Raw genomic sequence first — 24,074 nt, forward strand, 5'->3', positions numbered from 1 at the left:
AAATATCTTAACAATAAATCTAAGTTTCATTCATATTTTATATGATAAATCACTTATTTTTAAAACAATCTAGATATATTTATTAGAGCGATTTATTGTTTAACTTGTTATAATATTTTTTATCGATCCCATGTTTGAATATGTTTTCTTATGTACCTCAAATAGGAAAATAGTAATTGTAATCATTAATGTAGAAAGTAGATTTTAGAATAGATTTAGCATTAATGTACTCCTAACAAAGGTACATTATATTGGTGCTTTCATTGAGAGAAATTTTCTAAAAAAACCATTTATCTATATTATAAATTCGTTAAAATACAAATAATATACAAAATTAAACTAAAAAAAATAGTTTTTAAGTCGATTGCAAATCAAATTTAAATACATTTGGTTTTTCTCTGTCAATTTAACTTAAGACTCACCTTAAACTTGCTTTCTCTTGCTAACTGAAGGCAATTAATTAGTTTTTCTAATCAATTCTGAAATAAATTAATATTATTTAATGTAATCAAGATTCAATATCCTGATCAAAGACACAATTCAAAAAATATAATTTGCATCACTTAAATATATATTATACATGAGGAATCAATTTTTTACACTTTATTAATAATCATCATATCATTATAACTAATACTCTCATCGGTGAGATTTTCTATTTCTCGTTCGACTATACAACTTCCCTTCTTTAAAATTAGAATATTTGAACATGAATTTTAATACATATTAATTATAAGAACAATTCTCATTTATTATTTTTAGTCAATATTAATTTTCTGTTACATAATTTAACTATCATTTGGTTCTTTAATCAATCTCAAAATAAATTAATATTATTTAATTTAATTAAGAATTTATATTTGAATCAAAGACATAACTAAAGTAATATAATTTCTATTACTTTATTAAATAATTTATATTTTTATACAATTAGTCAATCAATCACTTAAGATTCTTAATTGAGATTTTGTTTTGCTCGTTTGAGTGTACTTTGTTTATTTTTGGAAACCATATCCTTAGATTAGAAATTTCACTGCGTGTTTATTTTTATGAACAACTTCCAATTAATTTAATCAATTTCAAAATAATTTATTATTACATAATTTAACTATCATTTTTATTTTTATTCAATTGTGTGTGAAAAATAAATATATAAAAAATTGTAAATATTATACTAAAACAGCACTAAATTAATTTTTTATCCTTCATATTAAATTTCAAACATGATAACTAACCACTTTGTTATCAATTTTGTGGTTTTCAGTTGAAATAAAGTATCATTTAAAAAACTTTTACTTTGTAAATTATCATGGTTATATATATAAAATAAGATTTGGCTGAATAAAAAATTAATTATAACTTATTTCAATACTTTATAAATATTTTTGAACAAGACCTATTGTCTATATATTTTCGAATCAAATTTTATAAATTGAATTGATCACTACAATTTTGAAAATATAATAAAGAAATAACGTGTAAAACCAATGTTAAATCATGGTACACTCTATTTTTTAATAATATTTCTGTCAATTTTAATATTTCATTTGAAGAAAATATAATTTTTGAACAATATCAATTCATAATATATTGAAAAAATCATATCAATTACAACCGAACAAAATTTGACGAATAATATAACATTAAAAAACTTAATTACGAATCAAAGCAATTGAAAAACTTGTCATAAAAGGTTTGAATGTGCATATATTTTTGAAAAATATATTTTTTGTAACTAATAAGTGTTGATCACTATTGAATATATTTTCATATTGATTCAATAATAATCACTATTGAATATTTTCATACTCAATCATAGGATATTTTGATAAGTCTATATATACAGAGAAAGAATTTGGTTGCTTCTTTAGTTATAAAGTAAATAATATTTTATATATTTTAAAACTTAATTTTTAATAACAAATAAATATTATATGGCACAATTTTTTAAATAATTGTTTGTGATTACGTTATTTAATCTCATAATATTTATAATATTTATTTTTCTTATTTAGGTGGTGTGGTTTCAATTTGTTGTACATGTTTTTTATAATTATTTTTTTATATATCTCTTTTTATGAATATTATGTATTATAGCAGTTTTATACATACATGAAACATTTATCAGCATAAAAATACGTAATTTATTTGATAAAATGCTATTTATATTAATATTTTAAAAGCAATTTGATAATTTTTTTTTTATAAAATTACAATTTCTTTAGAATTTCTTTATACATAGTCATGACCATTTTATTTTAATTATATTGTTGAATTGACTATTTTCATATATTATCATTATATCATTTTTTTATTTTAAAATATATTATTTTTACTCATAGAAATAAAACTCGGTACTCGGAGTACTCTATGCCCCGAACACTTGTATTAAATTCGGTAGTCATAAACCTTTTGTTTTATTGGGACATAACGAACTATCTAAAATTAAATAAAATATTTTACGTCCTACTTATCTCACTATTCATCTCACTCTCATGCTATAGATGAAGTAATAGCTTTTGACTATTCATAATCTGATTACTCAAGTTATATATAGTGTTGTATTTTTACTAATAGTAATTATTTAAAAATATTATATGAGATAATTTAATTTACAATAATATTATTTAATTTAATGATAATGCTTTGTGAATTAAAATTTATATAAAGTTTTATTTAAAATTTAATATTATATATATATATATATATATATATATATATATATATATATATAACCAACAACTTATTTTGTGCAACTCATGAGCTCCTATGCTAATTGTTCAAATACCAATGTTTAGTTTACAGGTGGAGGTTACAATGTACCACCATTATGGATGCTTCACCATAGTCTATATATTTTGACCATTAAATATACTACTCCCTTCGTCTTTAATTATGAGTATTTATTGAGTAATTTTTTTATCCCTAAATATAAGCCCATATGTAAATTAGTAGATAAGCTTTTTGTTTCTTCTAAATATACCTCTATGAATATTATTAATTTATTTTAAAATGTAAAAACTTAATATTAAATACATTTGTATATAAAGGACAATATATAGTAATAACCACATACGAAATATCCACATTAATTACACCACTCATTTCTTAATATATGTGAAATATTTAATAGGTGTTTATATCAAAAGATGTAGCAATAGAATTGTACATGGGTTGGTCTAACCCGATCAAATCAACTGGGATCAGACTCAAAAAATGATTTAATTGTGTGAACGAATGATCTTAGTTTCAAATAAATTAAGTAATAATAAAATCAGAGACTCAGTTCTTTAAAATTATTTGATTACTTTATAATATTGCACTTTAGTTATTTTATTATTTTAAAAACCTTATAACTTTGATTATATTGATGCTTGCAATGAAAGTATTTTATGATTTTGACATTCACATTAATTATATGTTGATATAGATTAATTGCTAAAAAATAGTGAAAATAAGTTAACTATATTTTTTAAAAAAAATTAAAGTCCACATTTTTTTAAAAAGAACATATGGTCTAATCATTAACAATTAAATTAAAAAAAAAAAAAAAATATCGATAATCCAATACAACCTCAATCCACAAATAAAAGGTTTGACTAAACTTAACCCAATACTATAACACGCGTTTGTTTTTTTTACCTAACTCTACTCCATACTGTTACATCTAACACTTACAAATTATTAATCATTTGTACCAAATAACACTACTCTTTGGAAATTTATTTTCAATTTTTTTAATAATGGTTAGGAAATCGGAAGACAAAAAATCAGTTCCAGCACTTTATATATTACAAAATATTGGTTTTATTATAGGGACAGTTGGAGTAACATTATCGTTCTGCTTCCATCTTGGAAAGGCCAAGTCCTCAATGGTGTAGAGACCATATTTGAGTGCTTAGAACTCATGGTTTTCCTATTTGTATCCATAGACTTAAATGAATCAAAATGTCCCTTTCAAATTAGTCAACGACTATTATGACTAATAATATTTGATATTGACATGTTTTGCAAACTATGGTATATTGAGGTAGATACCTAGGTAATTAATCTCAAATATTAATCTCAAATATCAGCGCGTCGCAGTCAACCCTGAAAATTGGAATACCGGGTTGCGAGATATCATAATTACCTCTAAAGAAAAAACTAAATAAAAAAAAAAAGAAGGAAAAAAGTAACAATAAAAATAAAAACAGAAAAAATGAAGAAAATAACAAAAGAAAAAGAAAACTAAACCAAAATACATAAAGAAGGAAGGAAGAAAAAACAGAGGATTGTCAAAGAAAAAACAAAGGACGGAGAAGGCTGGTTGTGTTCGAACTTGGAGGTGGCACGACCGTGGTGTTTAAAGTTAGATGGAAACTGGCTAGCAGACTTCAGGGTAATTGGCGGCTGGATGAAGAAGAGGAAGAACGGGGAACAAGGGAAAGTAAGTTTGAGGAAAATTGTGAAATTTGAAGGAAGGAATACCAAAATTACCACTAAAATGTTTTTAAATAGAAGGGTAAAATAGTAAAATCAATATCAGATCTTGTTCTTGTGGTTCAATCAAACAATTATTTTTCAATTTACAGAAAAACCAAAAATATATTTAATCTCAAAAACTATGATGTTAGTCTCTGACAGTAATGAGGACTAAATAAACATTAATTTTGTTAAATGTAGTGACAAAAATTAAGTATAATATTTAAGAGACCAAAATTAAATTTTATAAATTTTGTAGAGATTGAAAAACCATACTTAAATAAACAAAATAATAGTCAAATTACAAAGTTGATGTAACTTGAACCACGTATAGTGACTAGATATGTCGGTTATGATGCTTTTTTTTTTTTTATCACGAAGACCATATTATCACCAAAATAGAAGCATTGCTAGACAAAACAAACTAGAATATTGAAAATGCAAAATAGAAGCTTCACTTTCAGCAATATGACGTTTAATATGCTTCAAACAACCTAAATATATGCAATTGAATAAAAAGAATCCATGTGTCACAATTAACACAATTGGGTGCAGTAAGATAATAGCTAATAAACAATCATTTCAATTTCAGTTTTTCTAAAATCTAAAATCCAGATTCTCTATAAACTAAGTACACCCTAGCGTATAATAATAATAATAATAATAATAATAATAACAACAACAAAATTTCACACCTCACGTCTAGGACTTGAAGAGAACCAACCAAATCTAACTTTGTGGCTCTAATACTCCCTTGTATTACTTCCTCCAACGGCATGCAGTAATTTCGAAATAGCAGTACAATGCTGTAGGTCGAAACACAAATTTTCTTCAATGTTTCCTCTGCAAGGAATCCAAAATTGTTAGTCCCTGCTTCAACTGAAAAAGTATAACTCAACCAACTGAATTGCATAGTACATATTACATACAATAACAATGGACGTCAAAAGTAGTTAAAAGGAAAAGGGCATAGAACTTGAGGCAAAATCATTTTTGCTTCCTAACTTTTGAGTTAAAAATTGCCAGACAAAAATAAAGGAAATGTAAATCCACTGAAGGAAGGAATTCAATTTTCAATAGAAGTTTGAGTTGATGAGCAAACTATTTCAAAGTCTTGAACTAATTTTGATTTTTTTGTATAGTACACAATTCAACATAATAAGTGCATAACTGGTGCATATAGTAGAAATTATTCATCACCAGAAATTGGTCGAGTGTGACATGACAACTGTTGCTAGACCAATAACCAAATCATCATGCTTACCCCAGAGGCAAAAGTTAACAGGAAATAACATGCATTTGGAAGATATGAATCCCAAAAAAAACTAGCTCAGATAACTTATGATTTTAATGTGTCCTTTAGGTTATGAGTGTCTTTTAGGTTAGACAGCATGAGGTAGGTCATCACATAAAATGATATATTCTATAAATTTATATTGTAAAACATTGGGTCTGCATAAAACTAACACAACAATGTTCATTTAAATGGATTATTTGTTACACACAAAGGCAATGGGACAGCAGCAAATAAGTCTCTATTCTCTAGAAGGTGATCTTCAAATAATTAATTTTGTTATTTGCGATGCAGATGTAACAGAGCACAAACCATATCCAGCAAAGTTGAACTGAAACAAATTTTCATATACAGTGAGTAGTGATTAAAGTGTACTATTGTAAAATTCAAAATGACATGCCTTTCGCTTCTTCAGCTTCCCATTTTTTCTGCTGCCATTTTTATAGCCCATTGCATGATCCCCAGTATTATCTTCAAAGGGTAATCCTTTGATTTCATCAAATAAACTATCAGTTAGACCTTGCATCCTGAAAATAATAAACACAAATGTAAGTGAATATATAAACAAATAAGGAAACATGTCATCAAACACATGATGCTTTCATGACAGCAGAGATATAAGGCCTTCCCCATACCCATTTTTCGCTTTCTTCAAGTACTTCTCTTTCTTCCTTTCTTGTTTTGTACGAGGAATGCGCATGAACTCATCCTCCTCCACTTTAGCAAGCTTCTCCATTTTTCTAATATAATTGTCCACTTCTCTGCTGGTTCCCTCAAAATCTTTTATCTGCGAAGTAAGCAGCAAACGTTAACTATTACATAAACTCGTTATATTGTTATGAATCCACACCCAAAATAAACTAAAAATGTCACCTCTTCAGGTCTTTCCTCCATATCATTCACTAATGTCTTGATATAATCACTGTTCTGAGCTTGTTTCAGAAGTTCCCTGTCTCTTCGGCTGGCATTTCTTTCTCCCTTAGAAGGCTTATCTAGATCCATAGATGTTGGGGCAAATCTAGGACCATGATAAACACCATCACCATCCTATAGCATAAATGAATTAAGTTAGAGAGGCATAGGACAGATATCTTTTGCATTTTGTATCATATTGCAGCGCCACAAATTTGCACCTGATATTATTATTAAATAAACTCACATGAGCTGTTGGTTCTACTTTGCTAACAAGCATGTCAGGATTTGGACGATACTTTGATACATCCTCACTCTTATTGGATGCAACCGGCTCCTTCTCAATGGTATTATTTGTTGTATTTTCACTAACTTTAATTAGTTTTTGGATTTGGTATTGTTGTTTTTTGTCGATTGGTCGAATCTGCAGCAGATAGCAGGATTTCAGATACAGATTGTCTTATGTAAACATACAGTGTTGACCCAAAATAAAACGGACCTTCTCTAAAAATAATCTTATCTCTACAATACTTCGAACAACAGGATGTTCTTCTATCGAATATCCCTTAGCCTTTTGCAACAAATAATAAACAAGGGATTGACAATAATTCAAAAGCAGCAAATTTTTAGCTTCAAGATAGCTGAACCCATCGGCTGTAGAATTTTGAATTTTCACCTGACATAAGAGACATTCAAATACACATTAAAAATCAACTTATTTATTGCTATCAAGATAAGCTTATCAAACAATGAAATTCACTAATAAGTTATAACAGAAACAATATATTGATAGTAACCATTGAAAACTAAAAAGAAGCAAGTATCAATCAATGAAAAATAGACAGGACAGTAATCAAACTTCAAGTCCAAACTAATAATAATTTAAAGTAATAACATTATGTATTTTTTGTTAAACTCAAAACTATAAAGCGTTAAATCAATGTGCAAATTAAAGCTCGAGGCAAAAAAAAAAAAATACAGTACATTCGAACCTTGGCAGTTAAAGTTTGAATTTTATGCCTAACAGTATCAAGTCCTTCTTTCATTTCTTTCAACAATGCAGCAAGATGAGATGTTTCTCTGCAAACACAATAAATAAAATTGAATGGTGAAGGAACTAACCTAATTATACATTCAGAAAAGTAACTATGCGAAAACAGAGATATATATATATATATATATATAAAAGCTTACCTTTCCCTGTTATTTTCATTATTGAAATGGTTTTCAGGCTTCTCCATGATTTGTCACAGTTGTCAACAACCTGCAATTTTTTAGGAGGGTTAAAATTGAAAGGTTTGCAAAACCAGAGGCCAAGGAAAATAACTAAACACTATCACTATCATGTTAATCACAGCAAGCTTGATTATTAAGTGATATGGAGATAATAATACAACCTTCTCAATTTGTAATCTAAATTATAATTCTATGTCCAGTTTCATTTGGCAATGTAATCTTAAAATTACTCAAAATTGTGCTATGAATTCAAATTGTTTTAAAAAATCCCGAGGAATCTAAGCGTATTAGACATTGATAAATTTTTTTACATTCAAACAAATATATAACAAGTTGCATATTATTTTATACTATCCTATAACTTGAATGTCTGGTGCATAACAAGTTGCATACGAAGTGTGCTGAGGGTTTATTTGCATATCCTCAATTGTTGTTAAGGCTTTATATTTCATATTATCCCTAGATTTGATTTCACAAAAATGTCAATAAAAAAAAAAAAGAAGAATAATAGATAACATACCAACTGGGAGTGAACGATGGGAAAGGAACGGTTTTCTGACGAATAAGGGAAAAGGGAGAGAGAGTAATTCTCGAGAGTGAATGAGGAGAAAGAAGGGTTTTGTGATGAGCGAGAGAATGAGAGAGAGGAAGAAGAGTCGAAGGGCGTGGCGCGGTAAGGGTAAAGGCGAAGGCGGCGCTGCACCGTTAGAGTGAAAGAGAGTGTGAGAGAAGACAAAGAAAATAATATTTTTTAGGTTTAATTGCAGTTTTGGTCCCCTATTTTAACTGAATCGCTAAAGTAGTCCCCCATTTTATTTTTCCCGAGCCCAAACAGAATTTTGGCCAAAAATTTAATCAAATTTCATTTTTTAAAGTCCTACTACACCATTTATAATCATAGATTCCAGGTAGTTGCAAATGAGATTTTGAGGCACAATGTGACTTAAATAAATCCAAAAAAAATGAAATTTCATCAAGTTTTGGACCAAAATTCTGTTTGAAGGACCAAAACTGGAGAGAAACAAAATGGGGAGATTACTTTTGCGAATCAGCTAAAATAGGAAATTAAAACTGCAATTAATATTTTTTATTTAATATATATATATATATATATATATATATTAAAGAACAGTATTATTCTTTTATGAATTACGTAATTATAGTACATAAATTTATTTAAAATAAATAATAACTTTAACAATCGGTTTGATTTTAGAATTCGAAATAAACATTTTATTTTAAATTTTTTTCAATTAGTACATTTATTACAAAAGTTAACAAAAATTTAATCTATTAAATTTATAAACTTTTATCACATTCTACGTTGTAACCTGATACAACAAATAGTGTCTAATTTTTTTATAATTTTCAACAAGCAATGTAATTTGATATACCAAACTAAAAATAACTACCACTACATTAAACCTCTATAAAATAACATGAAAGCTGGAAAATAAACACGAATAATAAATATATAATTTATCCGTCAAAAGTAATACTATTGTTAAAAAATTATTTTATTATGTGATATAAGAGCGTTTTATATATTGTATTTGCAAATGTCAAGTTTTTATATTACAATAATTATGGATAGGTATATATGTGAGTTAACACGTGTATTTAAAGGATATATTCAATTTTTTATACATATATACAAAAAGGAAGAGAGAAATGAAAAAAAAAATGAGAAAAAAAAATTAATAATAATTTTTTGAATTTTAAGTATTTATTGATAAAATATGTAATTTATCAAAAAAAATTGAAAATAATAAACGTTATGACTCTATTTATAATTATTCAACTATTTGATAGATAATATATAATGGATTTCAAATATGTGATCACTTTTTATTAATAATATTTATTCTCACATTACACACATGATTTTATAAGTCATATTTTTGTAATAAATCAAGAGTCTAATTTAATATTCGAAGAATGAAAGAGAATCAAATCCACGATCCATGTCAAATTAAAATAATTGTAAAAATACTTTAATATAGTTATACAAGATTTATTATATTAAAATATATAAGATTGATTTATCTGCCAAATGAAATTATATTTTATTTATTATTTAATTTTTTTACATTCAAACAAACACATATCACGTGCATTTCATATTATATCATAATTTAAATTGCTACATGTATGAATAATACTATCCTATAATTTCAATGGCTAATATCTTCTTTGCAGTATATTCTCTCATCGCTGATAAAACTTTATATTCCATGACATTCTGAATTCACAAAAAAATTTGATATGCCAAAGAATTTTCATAACTTTATATTTCATAACTTTATATGATATGCCAAAGAATTTTAAAAAATTAATAAAAATGTTGTTTATAAAAATAATTTATAAAAATTCATAAACTTTTTAAAAATGTATAGAGTTAAAAAAAATATATAAAAGTATTCAAACTAAATAACAAACAAAAAAATGTGTCATATGAAAGCATTGAATATAAAAGTATTTGAATTAAATTTTAATTTTGTAGTATTTTTGTATTTTAAATATATTTTCATATATTATTTCTTTTTAATCTTTTTATGCTCATTGTTTTATGTTATCAATTCAAAAAAGTCTCACAATACATATTTCTGTCATTCAATTAGTTTTTTTTTTTTTTTTTTGTCTTCGATGTCATTGTATTTCAATTATAGTAATTAGTTTTTATTCTTATTTTAATTTATTTTATATAAATTATAAGACATTGATTTTGTTGAGAAATATTTCCGCAAAAGGTTTGCTAGAAGAATACATGTTTATTGATAGGTTTATGACTAGTAAAATATTTTATTAAGTATTACAAAAAATATAGAGAACCTTTTTTTTATAAAATAAAAAAAAATAGAAAATCTGAATTTGTAAATATCATTGTTTTTGTTGAAAAATTAAAAATAAATATTGAATGTATTTTTATTAAAAAAAATGTCAAATTCGTAGAAAAAAGTTATGCAATAAAATTTGCATGATAGCACTATACACACTACAAAAATTTAGTTGGGCCAAGGTTTTTTTTAGTATTAATTATTTAGGTTAAATTACATTTGTGGTCCTTTAACTTAATTTCAGGTAACGTTTTAGTTATTTATCTTTTTTTTTCCCGACTTGGTCATTTATTTTAATTTTAAGTGACAATTTGATATTTTATGTTTTAAAATTTCAACAATGATATCTTTTTTTATACAAAAATTCAAAAAAAAATTCAATCAAAACTCATAAAATTAATTATATTCTTCAATATAATACAAATTTCATCAAATTCGTAATGTAAATCTTCAAATAAACTCATATTTTCATACTTTATTTGATATTTTTAGGAATAAAGGACTAAATCGGGAAGAAAAAAAAAAGATAAAGGACTAAAACGTTACCTGAAATTAAGTTAAAGGACCACAGATGTAATTTAGCCAATTATTTATAATGTAAATTAAACAATTGACTCATTTAATATAAAGATTTGAATAATGTAACACTAACACATATTTGGTATGGAAAAACTTAAATTATTCTCTAATAATGACTTGAAATCATAAAATTATTAAAAAATTAAAAATCATTACATATATTTTAGTTATTGAATGAAAATTAAGATGTCTAATATTGAATTTATTTGATAATATTTAATTATTTTTCGTTGTGCATGCATAATTTATACAATAATATTAAGCATAATTGTTATTGTTGCATTTGTGGAGATGGAAGGTTCTAAATTGAAATTTTTAAAATTTTAATTATTTGTAATCTACTTATAAGATAGATTAAATAGTCTTACTTTGAGTTTTATTGCAAATTATTTTTTAGAGAATATTGATTATTATAAATAGATTATTAATGGTCTTTAAAAAAATTACATAGAGTTGACAATTTTAATGATCAATTCTTACAAAAATCCCATGGTTTTATACCTTTTTTTAGTTCTCTCGTGACACCAAAAACATCAGAACTGGTCGTGTATACACCCCCATTGGCTCTTGCCATTCCAGTAAAAACTCAGCGCAATTTTTACTTAGATTTTTTAAATTTTTATTATTTGAATTTAATCATTTAAGTTATACTATATTTGTATCGTTAGTTATTTGTCTTTTTTTCAACAACAATTAGTTCAATTAAAAACATCTAATCATTAAATTCCATCAAATATTGCAATAATATATATTTCATACTAATTTTTTAGAAAACATTCATCAAACCTAATAAATGGTACAAAATTCTTGATTTTCTCGATAAACATTTACAGTTTTAAAAACATTGTAATAAAGGTTTATCCACATTATCAATGTCATTAACTCCGTTCACTAATAAAGTAGCTTAGACAATCAAATCATTGCGATGTTTTATAACATTTCATTACATAAATTTTAAAAAGTTATCAAACTTAAATGATAAAATGCGCAATTTAATATAACTTAAAGTTAACCGTGCATACTAAAAGTAACTTAAATGATCATATTGAAATAAAATAAATTTAAGAAATATAAAGGAGAATTGATAAAGAACTAAATGTGTAATTTTACCTAAAAAATCTAAAAATACAGATTTATTTTATTCAATCAAATACAAAACCACAGTTAATTTAATAATTAACCATCACTAATTCAACCTTTTATCTGATTTATCTAATTTACCACTTATGTAATTAATTTCTACCATTACAAGAAAATGGTAGGTAAAACCCAAAAAACTTATACGTATGGGAACTTATTTCGAGGTATACAAGTTATTTATACTCACGGTTTTATTCCGTAGCTATAAATTATATTGACGGACTTTTGACTATTGGACATGACCATGACATTTAGCTACACGCTTTTTACCATGTCAGTCGTCACTATAAACTTCTGAAGCTGTATGTCAATTTTCTTGTAGTTTGTAATTTTTGTTTATTAGACACTAGTAAAGAATTAGCTACTAGATTTGTCATAAATAATAGCATATTTTCTTGTAGGGAGTATATTGCCCGGACTAATAGATATTTAATCTCAGTTGAATTTCAAGAATAATAATAAAGCCATGAGCACACAAAAGTAAGATGAGAAAAGCTTCCAACACCATTGATGATTATATTTCACATCATTATTAATATAACAAAGACAATCAAACAAATGGCCATCTATGATAAGCACTTATTAAACAATAAACAAAATAAAAAAAAAGTTAACATATATAAGAAAAATGCAAATAATTATTTTGTCCTTTTTGTGGAGAACACAAATGTATCCATCATGAGACCTAAGCAAAACCTTTCTTCAAATTTTGAACGGTGGAAACATCAGTCTTGAAAGCCAAAGCCAAGACATTATCATCAATAGATGTATTAAACAAAGTATTAGGAAGTGAAATAGTTCCAGCATTAGCACTACCAAAAGCTGATAAAGCAAGAGCAGGAATTTTTTCATCAACATTATGTTGAAAATGAACAAGACCTTTAGGAAATACAAAAATATCACCGGTTTGAAGATTTTGTGTAAAGAGTTTATTTGTTGTGTCTACAAAACCAACTTGAAGTGCACCTTGAATAACTAAGAGTAATTCAGCTGAACGTGGGTGTGTGTGTGGTGGATTAATGCTTTTTGGTTGGAATTGAAGTGAAGCATATGAGACACTTTGTCCATTCAATGATGGAAATTCTATCATGGTTGCTTTTAGTACTTTGAATGGTGGTGGGCTTGTGTTTTGTGGCCCAACAAGGGCGCGAAAGCCTGTGTATGTGAAGAAGTTTGCATCAATTGGGCCGGTTAATGGGCTTATAAAGTCGGTTAGTATGTCTGGGTCACCGGCCCTTGTTAGTTTCATAAGGGTAAAAGTGGAAATGATGAGTGAAAGAACAACTTTCAAAGTAAAGGAAGACATGTTTTTAATAATGTTAGAAGAAGTTTGAAGATGTGGTTGTGATTCTAATGAATGTTATGTATGTGTATATATAGTATAGGTAAGGGTTTGGTTCTATGGTTGGAAATTATGAGAAGGGAAAAATGGGGTTTTGTGATTGTATTATATGATCTATCTCATGCAGGCCTATAGGATGGACGACAAACCCAATGGACATTCTTCATTTGTAGTTTGCAGCTGTTTCATTCTGCCATTTACCAATGAAATTAAAGACAAATTAACCATGGAAACATTTTGTATTTTTAGTTTTTGAATGAATTTGTTGACTCTTTAAAGAGTAGTTGGATTTAGTTTTTTTAAATAACTATTGATTGTTATTTTCTTTGAATCTTTAATTTATATTTTTTTTAATTTTAAAATAGATGATAAATTTCGCAACGTAATGTTCAATCTAATAATATGTGCATTTGCCAAGTTGAGATAAAGTTTAAGGACAATTTATATTTTATAAAAGGAAAAACTACTGTTTAGTTAATTATAGTTATATTTAATATCTTAATTGCAAAAATATATTTCATTTTTTGTTTATATTTGACTCCCTCATCAAATAATAGCTATTACTTATAGTTAAATTTAATATCTTAGTTTAAAAAAAAAAAAAAAAAATTTTTTATATTTGACTCCCTCATAAAATTATGCTATTTTCGCCGCAGCATATGTCATCCAATATATAACTTCAATATAAAATATATCATCCAATTTATAACTTAAAAGAGTATTATTTTGTTTTAAAAACAGACTGATTATTATAAATAAATAATAAATAGATAAACAAACCGATTACTTTACATGTCATTTAACTGCAATATCAAGGATTGTCATAGGGGGCATATGCTCAAAGTGAGAAAGGAATTTATACTATCCTATGTTCCTTTTAAACTAGTTTAAATAATTAAATTAGCTAGAATATAAAATATTTTCTCATTTGTCATTTGTTGTTTATCATCTTTTCTAAGATCAGAAAAATATTAATTCATCTAACTAATGATTGAAAGATGAATTGTACCGATACAAATGTACTAATGGGTGGAAATAAGCTAAGTTGAGTTACATTTTGTTAGGTCTACATTTGATTTGTTAAAAATTCAAGGTCTAAGTCTGGTCTGTAATATGTCATAACCTTATTTTTTAGGCTTAAGTCTGACGTTGATAGAAGTCTCATAAGCCTAACAACTTATTTAAAAGCCTATTTTATTTTAATATTTTTGAATAAGCAATCAAACATATCTTTAAATAAATTAAGGAGTTAATATGTTAATGAAATTAAGTTCTAGATTTTGATATTTAATATGACATTTTGAAGAATATGATTTTATACGCATCGTTCTTCAATTCTATTTTATAATAATACATTTGAATATGTCAAAATTTACAAAAAGATCAAAATTTAATATAACGATTATAATAGTAAAAAAAAAACTATTTGTACTTATTTAAATGGATCTGTGTAATAGACCTAAAAAACTTATTTGTGGCATGTAGTCTAGTCTTTTTAATTAAATAGATTTTTTAAAAAACGTAAATTATACCGTAGACTCATGTCAATCGGTATAACCTATTTTCACCCCTATGTCCAATAGAATCATCTATTATAAAATCAGGTAATACAACGAATTGAGATATCGATTATTTGTTGAAAAAACAAATATATATCCTTTTTTTTTCTCTTTCTTTATATGCTATCAGCATATTCTACGTTGGTTTTAGCTTTTGTTCATAATTTTGATGGTCAGTCGAAATGATAAAGATGAATGTGCTGGTTTTGATTTTCTATGTTCTTAATTTTGCGTGGTAGCCTAAATAATATAAAACATATGCTTTGTAAACATCTCATCCGGCTGGGTCAAGCAACTTGCTTGATTACTTCATTGGGAAAAAGATAACCAAATCAGACAACTGTAAACAAGATTAAGAGCTTAAATAATTTTTTAAATGATGAGATTTTCTTCTGTAGGTAGTGCCTGAAAAATATATTTGGTTTTGGTATACATCCATGGGAATGAATGCTTTCTTTAATTACTCTACATGGCTATTTCATCTTCATTCAGAAAATGTTTGGAACTATGGTTGACTCTAAGAGGACTTATGTAAAGTGTCTCACACGGTGTACAATACAATGAATCAATAAAGATTCACTTTTTCAAATAAAAAAAATTTGATAAATTTTTATTTTTATTTTGTTCTCTTAAATAAATTTTTCAATAAAAAAATTTCAATTTTTTTCTGATAAAAAATAATTTACAAATTATTTTCTATAAATTTTTTTAATTCAAGAAAAAAAAATCAATCTTTTTAAAAAAATTTCTCACAACTTTTTAAGAAAAAAATATTTTTGAAATTTTTTAGAAAAATAAATTTCAAAAAATTTTAAAAAAAAATCTCAAAATTAACAAAATATTAGACCTATAAACTCTTCTCTTAAACCCACAAAAATAATAAAATAATAAATAAGTTGGAACTTTAAAAAATTATTTTAATAGAAAGTTTAATATTAGAGGTTTAGTAAAAAAATTAAAGGGAGTTTTAGAGTTTGAAGGTTTAATTATAGCTCTAAATGTGAGTATTTGACTGGTGGACTGCAGACAATATATTTTGAAAGAAAAAAAATAAAATAAAAATTTGTAAACATGTAGAAATATAGCTTACTTGCGCTGCCCTATTTATAGTTTGAGCATAAAAGTAGATCTGTATCAAAATTTGTAGGTTGACTAAAAATAGCACATAATAAAAAATAAGCGTTTATCAGTAGGTCATGTCTGTATAGAGTTAATTTTTAATGCACTTAGGTAGATATTTTCGTGTGAAGTTTGTTAAGTGTGGGAGATACTATCAAGATACGCTATTTGAATAGGTTAGTAAACCTCTGCAGCATGTTTAGGATGGTAAGTCACCCACATGATAATATGATCTGTCTTATCTCAAATCAATGATTGATAATATTTACTGTGTGAGCAATAATGCATCTAGATTCAAAAAGTACAGTTTAAGAGCAAAATTAAATTATCATTGGAAACTGCTTGAATGGTTAGCCATAAATGTAAGAAGGATTAACACTTACAAAGACTGATAGGTACTTGAAAAAACATGTGAACTTCATATAGTAATTAGAGTAACTATAACTTCAACAACAACAATGGCTGCTAGCCAAATAATGGAACCAATGTCGACTACCATACTCCAGTTACAACCAAGCAATTTTGGATTCAGTGTACAACACAAGTGTTAATTTAACATTGGTACATGACAATCTATAAAACAATGAGAAGAAAATAAGCTTCCGTATGAAGTTACAACTTGCAAAAGAAGAAAAATCTCAGCTAAAAATAAATAAGTCATTGTTTTATTCAATTTGAATTACATTTATGGTCACCTTAAAAAATTTCAAGCCAAATAATGGAAACAATGGCTTTCTATATCATAAGCCATTAACAAACAACCATACAATTCTTAAGGAGCTCTATCGAAAGGTGCTGTATCGTTGTAACAAACATCCCATACAGCTTCCATAGAATCCTTGGCAGCTGAACCAGCACAATACGGATTTGAAGACAATGATGTCAAAACTCTTCTTTTGATGCATTCCTTCAAGGTGAATTATATTAATTCAGTACTGAACTAGTTAGTCTATACGCCATAATATTTTTAAATATATATATTCAATGTGAAACAAAGAAATCTGGAAATAATTTTTGGGAAATCCAATTCATTGAGAATGATAGAGTACAGCAATATATAACCATTACACAAGGCCAAAAGGGGACACAATCATTATCCCTGTCTAGATATGAGCATTATCCCCAACTAAACTGGTCTGAATATCCTAAAGTAATCTAGACGGAACATGATTAAAGTAGTCTAAAGTTATAAAGTACAGACACTATATACAACACGAACATCAGTGATGTCTAAAATATAGGACATCGCAACACAATGAGAATCATTTATAAAAGATCTAATTTTGACTTTCCAATCACTATAAAGATTTTTAGTCATAACAACTCACATATGCCTTTTGAGCAGTGGATCTGAATTCTGAGTCTGCAGAAGGTTTTGCCACCATTTTATGTTTTTGCTCTTCCAAGTAACCAGATTACTTCCTAGAAAGATGCAATATCTGGAAGTGGATCTTCTTTCCACCAAGTTTTTGTTTGGGAGTTTGGAGGGGAAGGGAGGAAGCACTTTGTGGATAGGGGAGAAAAGGGAGAGGGAGAGGAGTTTCTCAGCTTGTTTAGGAGAAAAAAATTAAGAATTCTAATATTGGTATTTTTTGTTTTGAGAATATTGTAAAAAAGAGAAATATGATTTGGAGAGTTTGCCAAAGCCTTCCAAAACCTATATCTAATACATTTTTTAGTTCACCCATTTATGAGTGTTTTAATTTTGTATAGAAAAATAAAGGTTCATGCAACGTGGGGAGCTATCATCTCTTCCACTTCCATTGTCTCCTTCCTTTGCCTCAAAGTCCTCTCTTCCCTTTCCCTCGTAACTTCCAAACAAAGCCTAAAGAATCTGCATAGCATGCATCAGCATAAGCTTCTAGGTTCAATTTATCATTCTTAAACAGACTGCAAACTCAGCATAAGCTTCTAAGCTTCTAGTTTTCTTGTAGCTTTGTTTTTCTGTGTTTTCTTCCATGTTAAGGGGAACCCTTATCCCTCTAACCCTGTTATTATCTTCTACTCATCTTCATGAATTTCTTCTTTTATCAATGACATAGGAGAAAAAAAGTTGGCCAGTGCTTAATGTTCAAATTATCATGGCATATCTCAAATAAAATACTTTGAAGCATTCAAATACTAAAGCCTTTGTTTCAAACTTACTCAACTCTAGTACTTTCTGTAAAGCTGCTTCACATTATCTACAAAAATATTCAACCAAAAAAAAATGTTTTGTAAAAATGGAGGAAGGAAAGAAATGGCATACTTGTTCGTGCCCTCGTATTTTCAGAAATCCTCGTAGAAGTTCCCGTTTGTAATGACAATCACCGCTTAGATGACCAGCTCTTATCTGTTTCACATAATCATCGAGAAAAATTGATTACATGAAACTAATACATAAAACTACATCAAAGTCATAAGAGTAAAAGGGCATTGTTAAAAAAGAACCTCACTACAAGCATGGTGAGCACAATCAGTCCAATCCAAGTTTGCAGCCCGACAGTCATCAAATGCATGAATTAGTTCATGAATTATCGCCTGGTTAACCTCATCTTGAATTTGTGTCCGATTTCCACACACAACTATCTGAGTCCAAAAAATGTAAAATAATACTATCAACTAACTGAAAACCTTATAGTATAATCGTAGGAAGCATTGAATAAAAACATTACTCAACTACTAAAGGAGAAGACAACAATGATATTGTTTTCTTCATGAAATGTGAGTTAAATCAGCTTTTCAAGCCAACAAGGATTGCTTCAGCTCAACTCAAACTTGTCACCGGTAATAAGTACCCCCCCAAAGAAGGATTTGGATTTGCTACAGTCAGCAATTCACGCACTTAGTACGTCGGTGGCGGGTGGTCGTTGGATCTAAATCGGACAGTCTAAATTTCAAGTTCGGTATTCCAATTTTTCTTAAAAACTCAAAATCTACATCAAAATTTGAATCATCTGATCTCAATCCAACGCCCACCGACTTTGTGACTGCGCAAATGTATGGAATTGTTGCTGCAGCAAATCACATTTCACTTTGCGGAGGGATTGTCTATATTTAGTGACTTTCTCTCTGTCTCTCTCTTAAAAGACCATTCTCACTCATCCAAACAATCTTATTTGGTAAAAAGTACCGCTTCAAGGAACAAATAACAATACACACTTCTCTCTAGGGAAGGATTGTCTACCAGTTGGTGACTTTCTCTCTATCTCTCTCTCAGTGATTAGCGCACCATTTTCTCTCATCCAGACAATCTTACTTTAATAATAATTTTCTCTTCTAAATACACTAAAGTCATGAAATCTCAAAGTTAGACAATCTACTTATCTCGGCTTTTGTAATGATAATAAAAATTTATGTGCTAATTGTATATAAAAAATGTAATTTTAATCAAAGATAGTTGCAGCAACATATAGTTTTGAAATTGTGAACAAATATGAGTCCTTGATATTGATAATAAAGAAATGAAAAGGTCTATACCCACCCCTTGACCGGGAAGGTAACCGCCAGAATGTAACTGATCACAATTAACAGCTTTGATGAAATTGTCTTCAACAGGACACCCAGCTTTCTTCAAGTGTTCCCTCAAGAACTTCACCATTGGAGCTGATATAATAAATAAATAAATAGATAAATAACAAAATAAAATTAGAGAGAAAGCGGTTAATTAAATAGAGGTAGGGATAAGTGATAAGGGAAGAAGTGAAATACACTTGAGGCTCTTCTGAATCATGCGTTCACATTCCTTGAGAGCTTTTTCGCCATTGGCGGATGAGCCGTCATTCTCTGTCATCCGGCGTCGGAACCTGATTTAGGATTCCACTTGCAGGGTTGAGTTCAGCAGATAAGAGAGGTATTTTCAAGGATGTAGTGAGCAACAACAATAATTGCTGGTTTCATTTTATTTTTTATGAAACGATTCGGAGTGTCCTACTTTTTAGATTTTCACTAAGTTATGTCCTCCAAATTCGGACCCTGTGAAGCAAACAAATTTAACGCATGATGCGAACTTTTACTCACTTATTTTTTTCTTCTTTTTTTTTTATATTGAATAAAAAACAAAAAAAATAATAAATAAAATCAGTTATTAATTAAGAATGTTATAAAATTAATTAAAATTAGTAAAAATAAAAAACAAATTATAAAGATTAGGTAGAGTTGGGAGTAACATATGCATAATATTATGAATATAATGAGGTAACCACATATATTGTTTAGGTAGAGTTGGGAGTAACATATATTGTGTACTTTGAGTTTTTTATATATATATATATCCCTCTTTTTTAAATGTTTTTTTCAATTGTCCTACTTTGAAATTTATTTCTCTAAACGCCCTACTTTTTTTCTTCAGTAGGAGGTCGTTCCCTGGGGAAGCGACTACCTGAAGAATAAAATTTCTAAACTCATTAGAAGATCGTTTCCTGGGGAAGCGACCTCTAACTGAGGAGTTTTTATATTTTTTATTTTTATATTTTAATATTTGTTTATTAATAGAATTATTAATTTAATTTAAAAAAATAAAAATACTAATAATAAATTAAAATAAAATATGTTAATAAATTATAAATAAATTTTATATTTTAATTATTATTATTATTATTGTAATAAATAATTATTATAAATTATTTAATAAATTATAAATTAAAATATTTAAAAATTCAAAATACTATTAATAAAATAAAATACATTAATAATAATAATAATTTTAATATTATTATAAATTTAATAATAAAAAAAAATTAATAATAATTTGTCAAAACAAATAGAAGAAAGTTGTTTTAATAAGAGGGAGTCGTTATAATAATGTGTCAGAACAAATGACGTGTCCCTAATATTTTGATGATAAAAGGGAGTTGCTATAATAACGGGTCAAAACAAATGATGTGTCCCTAATAATTTGATAACTGGGAGTTGTTAGAATAACGTGTCAACTCCATGCTATTATAACAATTTTCTCGTATTTGTTTTGACACATTATAATTAGAATTATTTATTATTATTATTATTATTATTATTATTATTATTATTATTATTATTATTATTATATTTTATAATATTATTAAAATTATTATTAATGTATTTTATTTTATTTTAATTTATTATTAATATTTTTATTTTTTAAATAATTAAATTAATAACTCTAACCGAATAATAATAATATTTGTTTCAAAATAATTATTATAAGTTTTAAATAATTTATAACAGTTATTTACTATAATAATAATAATAATTAAGATATAAAATTAATTTATAATTTATTAATGTATTTTATTTTAATTTATGATTAGTATTTTTATTTTTTAAATAATTTTACTAATAAACAAATATTAAAATATAACAACAAAAAAAAACTTCTCAGTTAGAGGTCGCTTCCCCAGAAAGCGACCTTCTACTACATTTAGAAATTTTGTTCTTCAGGTGGTCGTTTGGTCGTTTCTCGAGGGAACGACCTCCTACCGAAAACAAAAAGTATGACATTTAGGGAAATAAGTTTTAAAGTAGGGCAATTGAGGAATTTTTTTTTTAAAAAGGGATATATATATATATAAAAAACTCGTGTACTTTATCATTATCGTTTATTTTAATTTTAATACGAGTATTATTTAGATGATCATTTTTAAATATATGTATTAGAATGTTTTAAATCATCGGACTGTATTCATATGGAGTCAATTAATTACATGATATACTATATTTAAAAATAAAATAAATAAAAATATTAAACAAAAATGATATAATGAAAAAACACGTGATTAAGTGAACAGACGAACACGAGATGTCTGTCATGCAAGGATAATTTATTTTGACAATTAATAGATTATAAATAAAAATATAAAATAACTATGAGGAAAAATAACATTGAAGCTTAAACGAGGTAGTTGAAAAATGTAAATAGGAAATGAGTGATGTAAAAATTTAAAAGATTTGATTGCTCTCATTAAAATAAAAATGATAGTGTATAGATCTCCAATGATTTGTTTTGTGGTGAACAACTCAGTTACATGGATTTCTTATAGTTTGAAACCTTTGGATGCAATATATGTGGACTATGTAGGAGTATTTGCACTACAATTTAGATCGGTTAAGAGAAAAAAATTATTTAGTACAAAAAGTAAATTATTTTCTATTCGATTTAGTTTGGATTCCTCTTTAAAAAAATCAATCTGGTCCAATTTAATATTATTTAAATTGAATTAATAACTCAATCACAATCCAAATATTATATCAATGTTATAGACTAACTGTAGTTATTATTTATAATTTCTTGTATTTTTTCTAATGATATTAGTTATTTTATATTATTATTATTATTAATTAATGATTAATATTTATTTATTAAATTTTGTTTTTTTGAATCATCGAATTCTACCGTGCAAGAGTAAATGGGTCTTGCACGATACATAAACATTTTAAACTTACCCGAGATGTATCTTAAACCAATCTTACCAACAAAATTGAATATTTTTGGCTAAATTATATTTGCGGTGTTTTAACTTAATTTCAGGTAACGTTTTAGTTCTTTATATTTTTTTTTTCCGACTTGGTCTTTTATTTTAATTTTAAGTGACAATTTGATATTTTATGTTTTAAAATTTCAACAATGATATCATTTTTTATACAAAAATTCAAAAAAAAATTCAATCAAAACTCATAAAATTAATTATATTCTTCAATATAATACAAATTTCATCAAATTCGTAACGCAAATCTTCAAATAAACTCATATTTTCATATTTTATTTGATATTTTTAGGAATAAAAGACTAAGTCGGAAAAAAAAAAATAAAGAACTAAAACATTACCTGAAATTAAATTAAAGGACCACAAATGTAATTTAGCAAATATTTTTTTGTTGGGTAAGAATACTGAATATTTAATTTTAATCACATATTCCATTGATACCGTCGACCTCCTTCAGATCCTGCTGCTACAATCCACCTCCGATGAAATCCACTCCCTCTCAAATTTCATCTCTCCGCCCTTGTAATTTTCTTTTTTAATTTCAAACTCTTCAGTGCAAATGGTGGTCCGACACTAGTGTTTATTGTTAGCGGCGACATTAAAGCATGAATGGAGTAGAGAAATATTAGAGAGGCAAAAGTGGGAATCCTATGTAGAAGGTCCACATAGAGATTTAATAGAACTGTTTAATTTAAGGGCAACCAAGTGTGGTGCACCGTACAAGAGTTTTCTTGCTATTGCAACAATCTATCGTTTTTTTTATTATTTTTAAGGTAGAGTATTTTATAATTTAAAACAAAAACGGGATATTGAAGAAAACATTTCACTTTTGTAATTGTATTTTTTAATTAATATTATTTATATAATATATTTTATTATATATTTATCACATCGAAAATATCTTGACATCTACGAAGGATAATAGCTTTTACTATTTACATTGATGTATTGTTGTTGTTGTCATATTGATTTGGTCTTAGAGAATTAAAGAGACAACAAATTGGTGCACTCCTCTAGAGATAACAATAACACCTTAGAATTAGGGAAAGCCTGACTTGATAAAACGTAGCGCAGCAAATTCAATTCTTCTTTTTCTTGACCGTTGTCTGTGATTTCACAAGTCTAAATAAAAAATGTTGATCATTAAATAAA

The 24,074-nt window shown here is 26.7% G+C and overlaps 3 protein-coding genes across 3 annotated transcripts; all 3 read right to left on the minus strand.

Annotated features, from left to right (window-relative positions):
• Positions 1-4,922: 4,922 nt before the first annotated feature.
• Positions 4,923-8,618, minus strand: LOC101494300 (uncharacterized). Its single transcript, XM_004506134.4, has 9 exons — positions 8,427-8,618; positions 7,865-7,934; positions 7,663-7,750; positions 7,170-7,346; positions 6,918-7,094; positions 6,632-6,805; positions 6,394-6,545; positions 6,159-6,285; positions 4,923-5,307 (listed from the first exon to the last, which is right to left on the minus strand). Exons 2-9 carry the CDS (start codon positions 7,909-7,911, stop codon positions 5,296-5,298), a joined length of 954 nt encoding a protein of 317 aa, XP_004506191.1. The 5' UTR covers positions 7,912-7,934; positions 8,427-8,618; the 3' UTR covers positions 4,923-5,295.
• Positions 8,619-12,943: 4,325 nt separating this feature from the next.
• LOC101496887 (germin-like protein 9-3) lies at positions 12,944-13,795 on the minus strand. The gene has a single exon (XM_004506139.3). The coding sequence runs from the start codon at positions 13,766-13,768 to the stop codon at positions 13,148-13,150; it is 621 nt and encodes a 206-aa protein (XP_004506196.1). The 5' UTR covers positions 13,769-13,795; the 3' UTR covers positions 12,944-13,147.
• Positions 13,796-16,956: 3,161 nt separating this feature from the next.
• On the minus strand, positions 16,957-20,437 carry LOC101493979 (mitochondrial inner membrane protease ATP23-like). The gene is made up of 5 exons (XM_004506133.4): positions 20,173-20,437; positions 19,946-20,067; positions 18,913-19,050; positions 18,731-18,814; positions 16,957-17,389 (listed from the first exon to the last, which is right to left on the minus strand). The coding sequence occupies exons 1-5, from the start codon at positions 20,252-20,254 to the stop codon at positions 17,255-17,257; spliced, it is 561 nt and encodes a 186-aa protein (XP_004506190.1). The 5' UTR covers positions 20,255-20,437; the 3' UTR covers positions 16,957-17,254.
• Between the last annotated feature and the right edge of the window lie 3,637 nt (positions 20,438-24,074).

This window comes from Cicer arietinum, chromosome 6 (assembly GCF_000331145.2).
Source record: "Cicer arietinum cultivar CDC Frontier isolate Library 1 chromosome 6, Cicar.CDCFrontier_v2.0, whole genome shotgun sequence".
Lineage (NCBI taxonomy): Eukaryota > Viridiplantae > Streptophyta > Magnoliopsida > Fabales > Fabaceae > Cicer > Cicer arietinum.